We start from the raw sequence: 13,565 nt of genomic DNA on the forward strand, positions 1-13,565 counted from the left end.
TGTTTCTAAAATGACAAAAATATGACCTTATTTCAAAATTATGCCAAAATATGCTGTAAAACCAATAAAACTCTAAAATATGCATTTATATGCACAATAAAAATGACATAATTTCAATAAGAATGACTGGAAACATGCATAATTACATTTAAAAATAGGAATAAACCCTAGGAAAAAAATATGACATGTCATAGAAATCCGGGCCCTAGTGATTACTTTCCAACTGCTCCCTCCTTAAGGCTGCTTGTCCTGAACAGTTCCTTGATAAGGTGTGAGCCAGTCCAGGTGTACCACCGTCATCCTTGTTCTTTTCTGAAGGCTGTGCTTTGGATGTCTCTTCTTTCATTTCAGAGGGGGCAGAAACTTCCATGGTGTCTGGTCACTTTCCGAAACCTGGTGGAAATCTGACTGCTCACTTCATGACCTCCAACTGGAGAGTTTGCCTGACAGTCTTGTTGAATGTCCTCTAGGTTGCTTACTAGTCTTAGCTGCCATCTTGCACTTCAGTTCTTTGTTGCATTGCTGCATTCTGGGTTTTTCTTGGTTCTTTATGTTTGCATCCCTTAACGCCATGCAGGAAAAGCATGGCGGGTCATACTTCTGCCAGTGACAGCTTACTTCTTCCAGAATCCACCATCACCCTAGGTCAGTTTCCTCTACTGGCACCATGTGGCTAGATGGCCACTGCCATACCGGTCCTCCAGTGCTCCAATACTTTCCACCATGCCCTCTTCTTTAAGGACTTCCTGATGCTCCACTATGGCCTCTGTTTTTTCTGGATTCACCTCCAATTCCGTGGCCTTCACTGTCTTTTGGCCAGTCTTATTTCAGGTGTCTCGTGGTTCCTGGCCGACCTCTATCCTGGCCTCCATCTTTACTTGATAGGTTTTCAATATCGCCATCAACTACTCATGACAAGAGTTCATCTTGGCTTCAATCTTTTCTTGACTGGCATGTGTCTTGGCATCCATCTTTTCTATGACAACTGTCAGACGTTCCATCATTTATTCCAGTTTTGTAGGATGACAGTATGACCAACAGCTGCAGTCTTCAATGCAATAACTCAGTGAATCCAATCCCACTTCTGACATCAGTTGTCACATATATGAATGATTGGATTGGTAATTGGATTTATTGAACACTTACAAATTGTAACTGTAATTAAGCAAAGCAGTTTCACTGATTTACACATGGTACAATTTACTACAGCATGCACTAAGTCTTCACAGTCTGCTGTATCTTCACTGATTGTTGCCTGGTAATGGCTTCCAACATTGTAACTTCCTCAGCTTCTGTGTTCACGTCCTTGCTGGCCAGCAACACTCTCACAACTAACTAAACTCTAGACTTCTCCTGCTTATAACAGCTAGACATGGACTGCATAGAAAACATCTCCTTATTGTTGTAGTTCAGTTGTTGCTGTGGGAACGTGTTTGTCTGCTATCGTGTATTTGCTTATTCTGCAGTCATTGCCTACTAATGGATTTATATGCCACAGTATTATATAGTCTGTATAGTCTTATGCGACATGTAATAAGTAAAATAATTTAAGGTAAAAAGTTGTGTTGAATAATGAATTGTGTTTTAAAAAGATGGCTTAAAATTTAAGGATTATGGCTATGGGGAATCTTAATATAGCTGAGTGACCCATGTATGCACCAACCACCTGTGTAGTGGTCCATGTTTACTGAAAGTCTGAGAACACTGGTTGAAGTTATGTGACATGTACAAGTTAAATATTTGTTTTCAGGAATATCTTGAGCATTCGTTGACCTCAGGTTCTGGATCAGGTTTGCCACTACTTATTCAACGCACACTTGCAAAGCAGATTTCACTATCAGAGTGCATTGGCAAGGGACGATATGGAGAAGTTTGGCGAGGAGTATGGCATGGCGAAAATGTTGCTGTAAAAATATTTTTTTCACGAGATGAAGCTTCATGGAGGAGAGAAACAGAGATATACAGGTTATTGGCCTTTTATTAAATATGATTCTTGTTCAGATGACATTAAAGGTGGCAGTTGAATAGGTTTTGAAATGCTTTGAATTGAATTACTGTTGTTAGTAATGTGTAATAATGAAAATATTGATTGATTTATTGTTTTTCTCATCATAAATTGTCCTGTGTATTAGAGATTGCAAGGGACTGGTATGAAATCATATCTCTTTCTCGTGCAGTTAGAAGCCAAAAATCATGAGTTAATTACAAGTATAGTCAATTTAAAAATTGTAGTACATTGGCCTGGGTCCAGAGAGTTTGAAGAAATTTGTAAACCATCAAGATCTCTGTTACCATCGAAGCTATGGTCATTAAGTTTTGAATCTTTTAAGGGCCACTAGTAATGACAAGAAGTAAGAGTTACAAGTCAGATATCAGCATATATTTATATTGAATATGAGGTCCTCACAGCGGCGATTATGAAGAGCTGTCTTTGGCGCTGTACCTTTGTGCAGTTTGGGGAAGGCCTGACATTTTAGGGAACACATCGCCTGCAATTCAGGGACATAGATTAAGAAACAGCAGAAGCATTTGACAAGCTGCTTTAATAAATTGTATCATCTCATTTCACTGTTATCAGTACTCTATGGTTGAAACTAATGTGAGCCATATGCAAGTGCAGTGTGAGTTTTTCTAGTGATGTTATGAAGGTTCAGACAAACCATATAGAAAGTTCAATTCCAGAAGCATGAAATTCAGTAACTTTGGAACAGTGGTGAATTGGACTACTTTCAATTTTCATTCCCACTCTACAGTTTCTTGAAATTTGTCCTTAGGACTTGCATTCATTCTATGTATTGGTAATGGTCTGGTTCAAAATATTACAAGGGAATCAGATTTGTACTGCAAACATGATTGCCAAAAAATTGAAATTTTCTGAAATAAACACTGAAGTGGTGAAGTGTAGTGGATGCTGAAATGAAACTTTTCTAGGGTTCTTGATCCTGATGTGTCAAGTGCAAAAATACAGCTAATCCAACCTAGTGACTCTTATATTTCCACATACTGTGAGCAGAGAATGTTTTGAAGCATGAAACTTCAGTGACAATTTTTAACAAGACTGCTCTGGTGGACTGTTCAGATTTGAACTCCTCTCAAAATGCTTAGTATAAATGTTCAGAAATATTTCCTGTCCAGTAAATGATTTATGTTTGGATGAAGGAATGATTCCCTGGAGAGGCTTGTTGAAATTTAGGACACATGATCCTAGAAAAGTTGTCACCTATGTGAGATTTGAGTTTCTAACGGCAGTGACTATGACGAATTCTGTATTCTGGGATGTGATAGAAGATTACTTGTGTTTTAGAGAAATGTACTGTCCTAATCTCCAGGGTTGAGGGGTAAGAGAAACAGGAAGCAAGTAAATGCATGGAAGCAATGCATTTCTTTGAAGTGTTGACAAGTTTTGCCTCACTACATGGCGTTGCATCCCAGAAGGTTGCACTTTTCATAATCACTGCTGTGAGAACCTCAAACCTAGCATTAGTAAACTTCTGCCAGACCACTTTTGGTCACATCCACAGGACATCCCCATCTGTCAGGACATGTGCTGTTGTAATGTAAAAGTAGCCAGTGCACCCTAGAAATGGAATGAATATGTGGGGGAGCTGGAGCCAACCCAGGGTTTCTGTATGGTGTAATGAGAGAACCAAGGCAGCTCAGGTATAAGGTGGCATTGGAAATTTTCCAGACTGTTGGTGTTGTAACTGCCATGGTGAAAGAAGATTAGAGGGGAGGCTAAGAACACACTTGGCCACACCAAAGTGGACAAAGTGGCGCTGGGGCAGGTTTTCTCCGAGTACTTCGGTTTCCCCTACCAATTTTCATTCCACCAATTGCTCCACAATCACCCTCACCTATCATCTGGGGCTGGTACAACAGGCCACAGTACAAGGGACTTAGTCCCACCCCACTAGCAATAAAAAAAAAAGATCACACTTCCAAAAGCCTATTGCATCAGTCTGCCACATGACTCCATGCTGTGAACATGCATTGTTTTTGCATGAGTACTTTTTTGACTTCATGTTTCATTTTGTCTGCGATGGATGGCAAAATTGAGCAACATGTCTGCTTCAAGTTTTGCATGAAGCTCTGTAAATCTGCTACTGAAACCCTTGAAATGCTTTGTGAGGCTTTAGGAGAACATTTTTTAAGCTGGACAGTGGTTTCTGTATGGCATTCAGATTTCAAGGCTGGTTGAGTGTCAGTTGAAGGTGATCAACGTTCAGGGCATCCAAGCACCAGCAAAATGACAGAAAATGTTGAAAAAATTCAAAAACTCATACATGAGGATGGTCACGGAATGGTCCATGAGCTCACAGATACCGTTAGGATCAGTTATGGAGTCTGCCAGGAGATCTTAACAAAAAATTTGTACATGCACCGCACTGCTCCTTCATTGTGACAACGCAACCACCCACACATCCCTGAAAACCACAGAGTTTGTGACTAACAGCAACATGGTTATTGTTCCCCATCATGCCTACTTGCCAGGCTTAGACCCCTGTGATTTTGCTTTGTTTCCCAAATTGAAAATTAAACTGAAAGGATGACATTTTGAAACAGTGTCTGACATCCAAAGGGAAATGCAAGCAATAATCGATGGCATTAAGGAAAATTACTTTTATGGTGTTTTGAAACATGGAAAATATGATGGGATTGCTGTATATGTTCCCAAGAAGACTATTTTGAAGGAGATGGCAGCCAAAATTGAGTAAGTTAAGCCAGCATTTCTTTTTTGACCTAGTCCAGGAAGTTTCTCATAGCTCATTGTATTATGAAGAAAAATGTTTGGAGACGTAAAAGAGAGGATGGAATCCACATTGCAGGAATTGTAAATCCCCCTCTCTCCAAGAAGGAAAATTGGTGAAGATACAAAGAAGCCTCACAGCATTAAGGAGTACCGTAAATCTGTGAACTGTATAGACTAAGCTGACCAGTACCTTAGTTATCACTGCATTTTGTATAAAAACCCTGAAGTGGTCAAAGAAAGTGATACTATATCTGGTGTTTGTAGAAAATTGAACACTGCCACAAAAATTAGACACAAGAAATTTCTACATGCACCCACTAGACACGGGATCACTGAGGAAGAAGATCATAACACTGCCATGAAGGACCCACCAGGTATGTTGTCAGAAGACTTGGCAGATATAAATTGGTAAAGAATTTTCAAACGAGAGAAAATATGAATGAGATGCATTTACAGGTTTTATGTAGTTACACTTCATAAAGGCCCATGTTTTGAAAGATCTCACCCTCAGAAATATTACTGCTTATCACTTGATAGTTATTAGGAACCCAAAACTCATCATATGCAAGAAGAAATATGTGACATGTTGTGAAGGGAAGTTTAAATCTCCAGGAAATGGGTCATTTAAATTGTAGAATTTTCTGGCATATATTATGTAAATGATAACTGCATGTGCTGGGCCAGACTGGAGAGAGATGAAATATATATTGTATAGTATTGTGACATGGCTGGATGCCAGAATAATGGAGCCAGAAGAAATTGTCCATTGCTAGGCAGTATCTAAGTAAATAAACATTGTTTGGCAATGAATAAACACCCACATTCTTATATCAGTCATATAATAATATTTACATTGTTTCAGTAAATAAGGGCTATAAGATAGCAAGCAGGAAACAATACAAAGACCTCCAGCACGTCGACACAAATATGGAGGGTTTTTACCACATCTGAGCAAAACAACTAGCCAGCATTCAAATATATTGTCAAATCTATACTTTTATATTTTTACATTTTTATACTTTTATGTTCTTTAAATTCTTAACTTTTAGTAATGAATTTTAGTAGAATATTAGTGTATAGGTCTCTGCTCACCTTATATATTCGCTTGCAACAACAGACATCTGTTGCATAAATATGGATCCATATCATGACTGTTAATTCTAACCACTTGAGTTATAGGTCATAAAAGAGGTGCCTAGTGATGGCCTGAATTATAGGTCAAAACATGTAGTGCGATTTACGGTTACATTAAGTAATTAAGATATATACCAAGACCTGTTGTTTTCATTGAACATATTCCCATTTTATTTGTTGTGTTGATGGCTATAACATAGGATAAACAGTAGAGGAATTCTTCGAAGCAGTTTCTTCTGTTGCGTCTGCCCTGAGGCTTTATAATGGGGACCAACAGGACAAGCGAGTCAGACTTGAGTTGGCAGTTGGTGAGTGCAGATTGTGAGCTGTAAGTGTGTGGTTAGCAGCCATAACTGAGTTATACACAGTGAAGATGGTAAGCTGGCAATTATTAGTGAAGACTCAAACTGAGAAGACAGCATTTGCTCTGGTGAGAAGTAGAGTGCGTGAATTAGTGAGAGTGCTATAGTTACTAATAACTGCGGTTTGATAAATCCAATTACCAATCCAAACCCTGTATAGTCAATATTGTGTGACAACTGGTGTCAGAAGTGGGATTGGATCGTCGAATTGTGGGTAATGGATCCCGAGACACGAATGCCTTTCTTTCAGAACTAGCAGCCTAGCCTGCTGAAAGGTTGGTAGACATGATACAGGATGCGCAGTCCATTCCAGATCATAATGTGCCCCAGCCCCAAAAGGCTAGAGACCAGCCAGCAGTGGATGGGGGTCAAGATGAAAACCAGTCAAGAAAGGCTGGATGCTGAGATGAAAGCAGACCATGAAGAGGCGACAGCAACAATAGCTGCCCTCTGAGAGAAAACATAGTCTGTCTAAGAAGTGATGGAAGCCAGCTGAGGAGAGAGGAGAGAGGAGAGTCTGCCAGGAAATGCTGCAGGCCATTCAAGAAAGTACAGTCTTGAGAGGAAGGCAGCGATCAGGAGTGGCCAAGAAGAAATGAAGGCTGCAGTAAACTCTGTACTGTTAGAGCTGGAAGAGACTATCAGACATCAGGTGGAAGACATCCTGGTGTCTGTCAACCAACATATATTGGGCCTCCTTGAGGAAATCAGCGAGAAGATTGAGCGAAGTCAGTCAGGCCTACAAGCAGGTACAGCATCGCTCAGCCACAAGATCAGGATTGAAACACAGATAGTGAAGCACAAGGAGCTGACACCAGTAGAGTAGAGACACCAAAATTTGATGGGTTGACATCCTGGGCTGTGATCCACCACCAGTTTAAAGCTGTGGCAGGGCACTGTAAATGAGCATCCTGTGTAAAAGCCATGCAGCTGCTTGCTGTCCTGCAAGGCCAGGCTTCTGATATCCTCCATGTCCCTAAAGTAGTGATGTACAAGATCATTGATGCCCCTGAGGACCACTTTGGGGGCCAGCACCTGGCTGCAGCATATCACAGTCATCTGAAGATGAAAACCCAAATCATTGGCATGTCCCTGCAAGAGTTTGCCACTGCCGTCGAACATATGGTCCACCATTATTATTCTGCACGACCCATGGACTACGTAAGGAGAGGAGCAGCAGGGCAATTAGGATACCAATAAAAATATAGTTGCTCCTGGGAGGCTCCTTGGGGTCGAGACTGTGCTCCTAGCAGCCAGACCCCAGGAAACAAGGACTGTGACATCCTGTTGGGGATGTTCCCCCCATACTGAACGAAGAGAAAACAGGAACATGCATGCTGGCAGTGTGGGAGACCCAGCCACTTTCAAGGAAACTTCCCCTGTGAAATTGAGGAAGGTGACCAATCTTGGAGCAACAAATGGGAGCCCACAAAAGGTTCAAAGTGGCGCCCAAGAAAGCAATGGGAGTTGATGTGAAGGGATGACTGACCCTTGGAAAATGAGCAGCTGCCAGCTGAAAGGGGGAGACCCCAGCATATACATTAAGGCTGCCCCACCCATCGTTAAACCTGATTATCGAGAGTGCTGAAAATAGCCTGATTACCCAAAGCTGGGTTGGTGACAAACCATTCCTCATGACCTTCAATACTGGAATGTGCGTGACTATTGTGAGGCCAGATATTGCTAGAGGATGACGTGAAGGGAAGCTGAAATGATGCTGTGGGCTGGAGAGAGCATCAGGAGAATCTCTTTACTTCCTGAAGGAAGCCTTGGTAAAACTGACCCTTGGGCAGAGCCCCAAGAGTATCTGGGCATTTGTCACATAAATTACTGTTGAGTTCATCCTGGAACTGGATGTTCTGCACACCTGTGTTGCATTCGTGGACCTAGGGCATCAAATGCTGCAAATGGGTCAGGATGAAGTACTGTTATGGAGCCCCTGGGTGGTAATGCAGTTGTCCTGTCTTGTGGTGGCCAGAGGCCAAGTGGTACCAGCATAATGTGAGGGAGTATTGATAGCCTGACTTGAGAGCCTCCTCAGAGCAGAAGATGGCCTAATAGACATGAGTCCAAAGGCCCTTGCTCCCTTGCTTGTGAAGTAATCTTCATAGCTAAAACCCTGGCCTGGTATCAACAGGAAGTGCTGTCTGATTATTGAATACTACTTGCCGAGACCAGATGCTCACAAAAGGATACCCACTGACATGCTCCAAACTGTTCACATTGATAATCCCACATGAGGCTGTGGAACCCCAGACACAACACACCGTTTCACAGTGATTGCATGGTCAGACGAAACTTAAGCAACTGAGAAATTCAAGAGTTGGAAGAACTCATCACCAAGCACAAAGACATTTTTGCAATGAAGAGCAGTGTCTTTGGACAGACCAACAAGGTGTACCACCATATTGATGCTGGAGGAGCCTGTCTTGTTCAGCAGCCCCCAAGGAGACGCCCCCTGGCAAAACAGACTGAAATGGACAAGATGCTACAGGACATGCAATGATGGGGGTTATCAAAGGGTCAGAGAACCCATTGTCATCTCCTGATGCACTGTACACAAAGACTTGAACGTTTCATAGTGTACCTGATCCATGGGAAAGCAACTATGTCTATGCCATCTCTCTGTTTGAAGGTAACTTACATTGAGATAACAGGCTTGCCATCTTAACATTTCATGAAAGCAGCAAGTTGGTTAATGTGGTCTTTTTACTTTATATACTTTTTGTGAAGATTTTTCTTGCAGGAAGTTTAGATTATGCAAATAATATGTTAGAAAATAATACTGAAGTTGTGTTGTCTTCCCTGCAGTACGGTGTTACTCCGCCATGAAAATATTCTGGGATACATTGGATCAGACATGACTTCTCGCAGTTCTTGCACACAGCTATGGCTCATCACACATCATCATCCACTTGGTTCACTGTATGATCACCTTAATAGAACTACTTTGACACACCATCAGTTCATGAAAATTTGCCTCTCTGCTGCTAATGGCCTTGTGCATTTACACACAGAGATTTTTGGAACTCAGGTAAGTTTATAGCTGGTAGTTCCTTTTATGAAGAACATTACCACAGTCGTATGTTTAAGTATGCCACTTCTGAGACGAAATCCAGTAAAAGTCCATTACAGTGAGAATTTGTAGTATCATAGAAGTGTTTCATGTAATGAATGCTCTTTATACTTGACCATAACATTTTTTAAATATTCCAGCTGTCAACAAGCACTTATTTATACATGTTTCAGAGTAAACAATTATTGAATGCACATGACTTTTCAATATTCTGTATTGACTTAGTTTGTAACTCCTTGTTCCATGGATTGAGACACATTTGCAGTATTGGGGGAAAACCATGCATGCTGTATGTTAGACTTCAATTTGAGGATGGCAGGTCACAATGTCCATAAATATGAGAACGTAATATTTCTTTTGTTTTGTCTCTGCAATAAATCCTCCATGACACAAGATGTCACCCAGGCTTTCTTGTTCCGTTTTCAACGATTCAGGAGTTTCTTTATACTGATGTTCTTAGAACATAGCGATTTAGTGGCTTTCCTTATAACAGAAGGTTTTTCCATATCTCCAGTCATAAAACCACAGAAGAGAACTGTTAACTTTTCTTTGCAGAATTTTCCACTAGAACATTTTTCACCTTTCAGACACACAGTTTTTGCTTGGTAATGCATGAAGAAATAGTCCTGTTTCATCACCATTTGTGATATCCTTTGGTTTGTATCCATTCTTAATTGAAAGTGACTTGACAACCCAGTTTGTTCTGTTTCCTAACTAACATCACTAAACTCACCACAGACTTCATTAAACACAATATGATGCCACTTTCTGAAACTTTTAACCATCTGTTACATGCATTGAAGTCACTATTACCCAATTTTGTAGCTTCTTGTTTTCCATATTCCTGTATCATTGGTCCGTGTATTCAAAAGTTTGTAGCTCTTGTCACTTGCACACAATTTCATTGATGTTCCTATTCACAACTTTTTTTTTTAATCTTTGTTTGAATAAGCCATTGCAACAATTCTTCCTTGGATTTCTTATTTCCATCTTTGCGTTTAACATGTCATACATTCGAGTTTTCCCAGAATTAAATTTTGTCACAGTTTCTTTCACTGACAACTTGTCTCTCTCATGTGCTTTGTTCATAGAGACCATGGCCCCAACTAATTGAAAAACTAAAAATCTCAGCGGCATGGTTGACCTTTGCATAATGCTAAGTGTTTCATTAACAAGTGTCATTGTACTCTTAGGAAAGGTACTTGAAAGCATGTTCAGGTGTCACTATGTGGGGTGAGGTGGGTGAGACTTGGATTTCCCAGTGTCATTGTCCGGCTCCCCTGGCGTTCACTTAGTTACTCCCAAAAACAGAGGTACCCGCTAATGAGCAATATAAATGGAAAGGTGCAGTCAGGTGGGAAGTACAGTGTGGAGAGGGGGAATAACTAATTCATCCAGTACTTGGGAAAGAAAATAAAACATTAAGAATCTTTTCTGCTGAAGTTTTCTGTTTCTGCACTAGCCAGTTTCTGTTTATTTTCAATGGGGTTATACTGATATTTGTGCTGAATTCACAGGGCCAAACAAAATTTGGCTATGCACAGCTTTCTGTTTAGTACAGGGTCTGTTGTAGGCAGTTTTTACTGTGTAACTATTGACTTTCTCGAGCGCTGTCTGATGCTGGCCAGCACAAGCTTTATATTGCTGACTAACACTACACACCACAGTACAAAATGGAATGGGGATAGATGCATAGATATTTGGCATTGTATACTGAACCCATCTTTGTTATGATACAGGAAAGCCTATTTCATCAGCACTAATTGTAATTTGGAATTGTTACCATCATGTAATTTTTGGTTCCCTAGGCATTTTTATTTTGTCTGTGTTTTTATGTGCCATAAATAATGTAGAAGATCGTTAGCCACACCACCTTTAGTTTCAATTTTACCAACATTTCTTTTCCCAAACCCATATGTTTTCAGACTTCATAATCAGTTTTGAAGCTGTGGACCGGAAATGTCATATTAACCTTTATCAGACGAACGTCATCATATGATGTTAAAAGTTAGGGCAGCTGGCCAAACGACATCATATGATGTTGCGGATTCCACGCGTGTAAGGTTTTTTTAAAATTAAATTAAAAATATAAATTGTTCTTCTATTTACATGATTTTTGGTCACCACCTTTATAAGGAGACAGCATTCCTTCCTGCATGATCTAATGTANTGTCAGTTTCTGTACTGTTGTCTGCAAAATGTAGAAAACGAAGAATGTGAAGAAAATGGTCGCGTTTCATTGTGTTAGAGTAGAAAGGTGTGGCAAATTGTTCAGCAGTCGACCAGTAGTCCTTTAGTGTGTCTCTAATGTCATGTCCCATTTGAATGATTATTCCTAGAAACAGAAACATCTCGGATTCAGTTACATCAGGCTGCGGAGATGGTCCGTCTTCAAGTCTGTCTAGGTACTGGTGATAGTACCTATTCGTCTCTTCCACCAGCAGATTTATAATCCCCGCAAAGTACAGCATGAAAATGCAGAGAGGGGTAGAATCCTTATTCATGTGTGGAGCTGCAGTGATATTTATCCCCACAGCTACACCGGAATAATTATTCACACCTCTCTAGCCACACTGGTCTGGCGGTCCCCAAGTTGCCGACGAAGGTGATGACCCTTCGTCCGCGGAATCAGAATTCCAACTTGCTTCGCCACTGTCCGAATCGGTTGAATAGCAGTCCGAATCTGTGTCATTGAACAGCTGTTTTTCAATTTCAGTNATGTCGTCGTGTGGCCGTGGTGAACTATACGGCTCTCTAGCAGTGAATGATTTACTGCCAGCACAAAATCTCTCTGTGTTTAACCATGCTCAGAAGCCATAAATCATAACCTCGTGCCCACACATACAAAAATCTCATTCACGTCTTGGCTGAACTCAATATCTGCTTCAAACATGCTAGATGATGTCATGGGTGGCTAACCTTATATTGCGATGTTTCAAAATCTTTACAAACACAATGGTTTGACTGCAATGAATGAATGAATGACCGATCTGGCAACACCATATTCCGAGAATGTACTCCTGTGTCTTACACAGTGAGCGATTTCAGACGCCCACAGTCCTGCATATACCAACGTGTCCCATACGATAAATAAGCTTCAACAAGAGATAGCATTGTATGTGAGTTCGCCACGAAGGACTTAAACTGCTAAAATGCATGGTGCAGAAAATGTATTACACTGCTGGAACGCATGGTGCAGAAAATGTATGAATTTCGGGAAATTTTTTTTTGGAATCAGTGTAAAAAATTTGTACAGATATTAAAATCTGTAAATTAGAATATCTGATTCTATATTCTTTCTACATTAAAGGAGCGTTCATTTCGTTCGTTTATCATAAAAAATGTAGAAATCACACCATTTTTAGAAACATGCTTACAATTTCATCGCTCTAGAAGGGCGGGCATTTAAATAAACTCTGTCCAGCTGCCCCTACCGGAAATTAAATGGCCCGTCCGATAAAGGTTAATGGGAGTGCGANACATGTTTCGGCACCATAGTGCCATCATCAGGTGCTCCATTTACACTAATCTATTGCATTGCATGCCATTATGTCAATGTAAAATTATTTAAAAAGTATTTTAAAATATTCGTCAGTTATAATAAATTTTTTGTATACTAAAATCTTGTTAAGATATTCATCTTATCTGTTCCAATTCAAAACCTGTGCATGGTTCCTCCGCTATGGGAGTTGTTCCTCTTATATGGTGTGTGTATCGTGTCTTGTGATGCGTGTTCCTTTTTTGGCTGTGGGTGTTGTAATCATGCGTGTTCCCTCCCATAGTGGAGGAACCATGCACGGGTTTTGAATTGGAACAGATAAGATGAATATCTTAACAAGATTTTAGTATACAAAAAATTTATTATAACTGACGAATATTTTAAAATACTTTTTAAATAAATTTACATTGACATAATGGCATGCAATGCAATAGATTAGTGTAAATGGAGCACCTGATGATGGCACTATGGTGCCGAAACATGTTGTGAAGTGACAGGTAGAAGTGGATGCACTGCAAGACAGACACTGTATATACAGGGTGTCGCAGGAGGAATTGACCAAACTTCGGGAGGGTGTTCCTTATGTTAAAGTATGCTGATATAACCCAAAACACCTATGTCCAAAGTTGAACGGTTACGGAGATAATGGCCAGAGAAGTGTCAAACTTTGACTGGTGTTACACACTTGTTGATTACCAAATACATATTAAAACTGGCAGGAATATGTGGTTTCTGTAATTTTAA

At 40.3% G+C, this 13,565-nt stretch overlaps 1 protein-coding gene across 1 annotated transcript in view; it reads left to right on the forward strand.

Moving 5' to 3' along the window:
• Positions 1-1,022: 1,022 nt before the first annotated feature.
• The window catches only part of LOC111870450 (activin receptor type-1), a 47,200-nt gene continuing 34,657 nt past the window's right edge, over positions 1,023-13,565 (forward strand). The window contains exons 1-3 of the mRNA XM_023862755.1: positions 1,023-1,028; positions 1,751-1,965; positions 9,058-9,280. Of these exons, the coding sequence (XP_023718523.1) occupies positions 1,023-1,028; positions 1,751-1,965; positions 9,058-9,280 (444 nt within the window). The remainder of the gene's footprint in view (positions 1,029-1,750; positions 1,966-9,057; positions 9,281-13,565) is intronic.

This window comes from Cryptotermes secundus, unplaced genomic scaffold, assembly GCF_002891405.2.
Source record: "Cryptotermes secundus unplaced genomic scaffold, Csec_1.0 scaffold1717, whole genome shotgun sequence".
Taxonomy (NCBI): Eukaryota; Metazoa; Arthropoda; class Insecta; order Blattodea; family Kalotermitidae; genus Cryptotermes; species Cryptotermes secundus.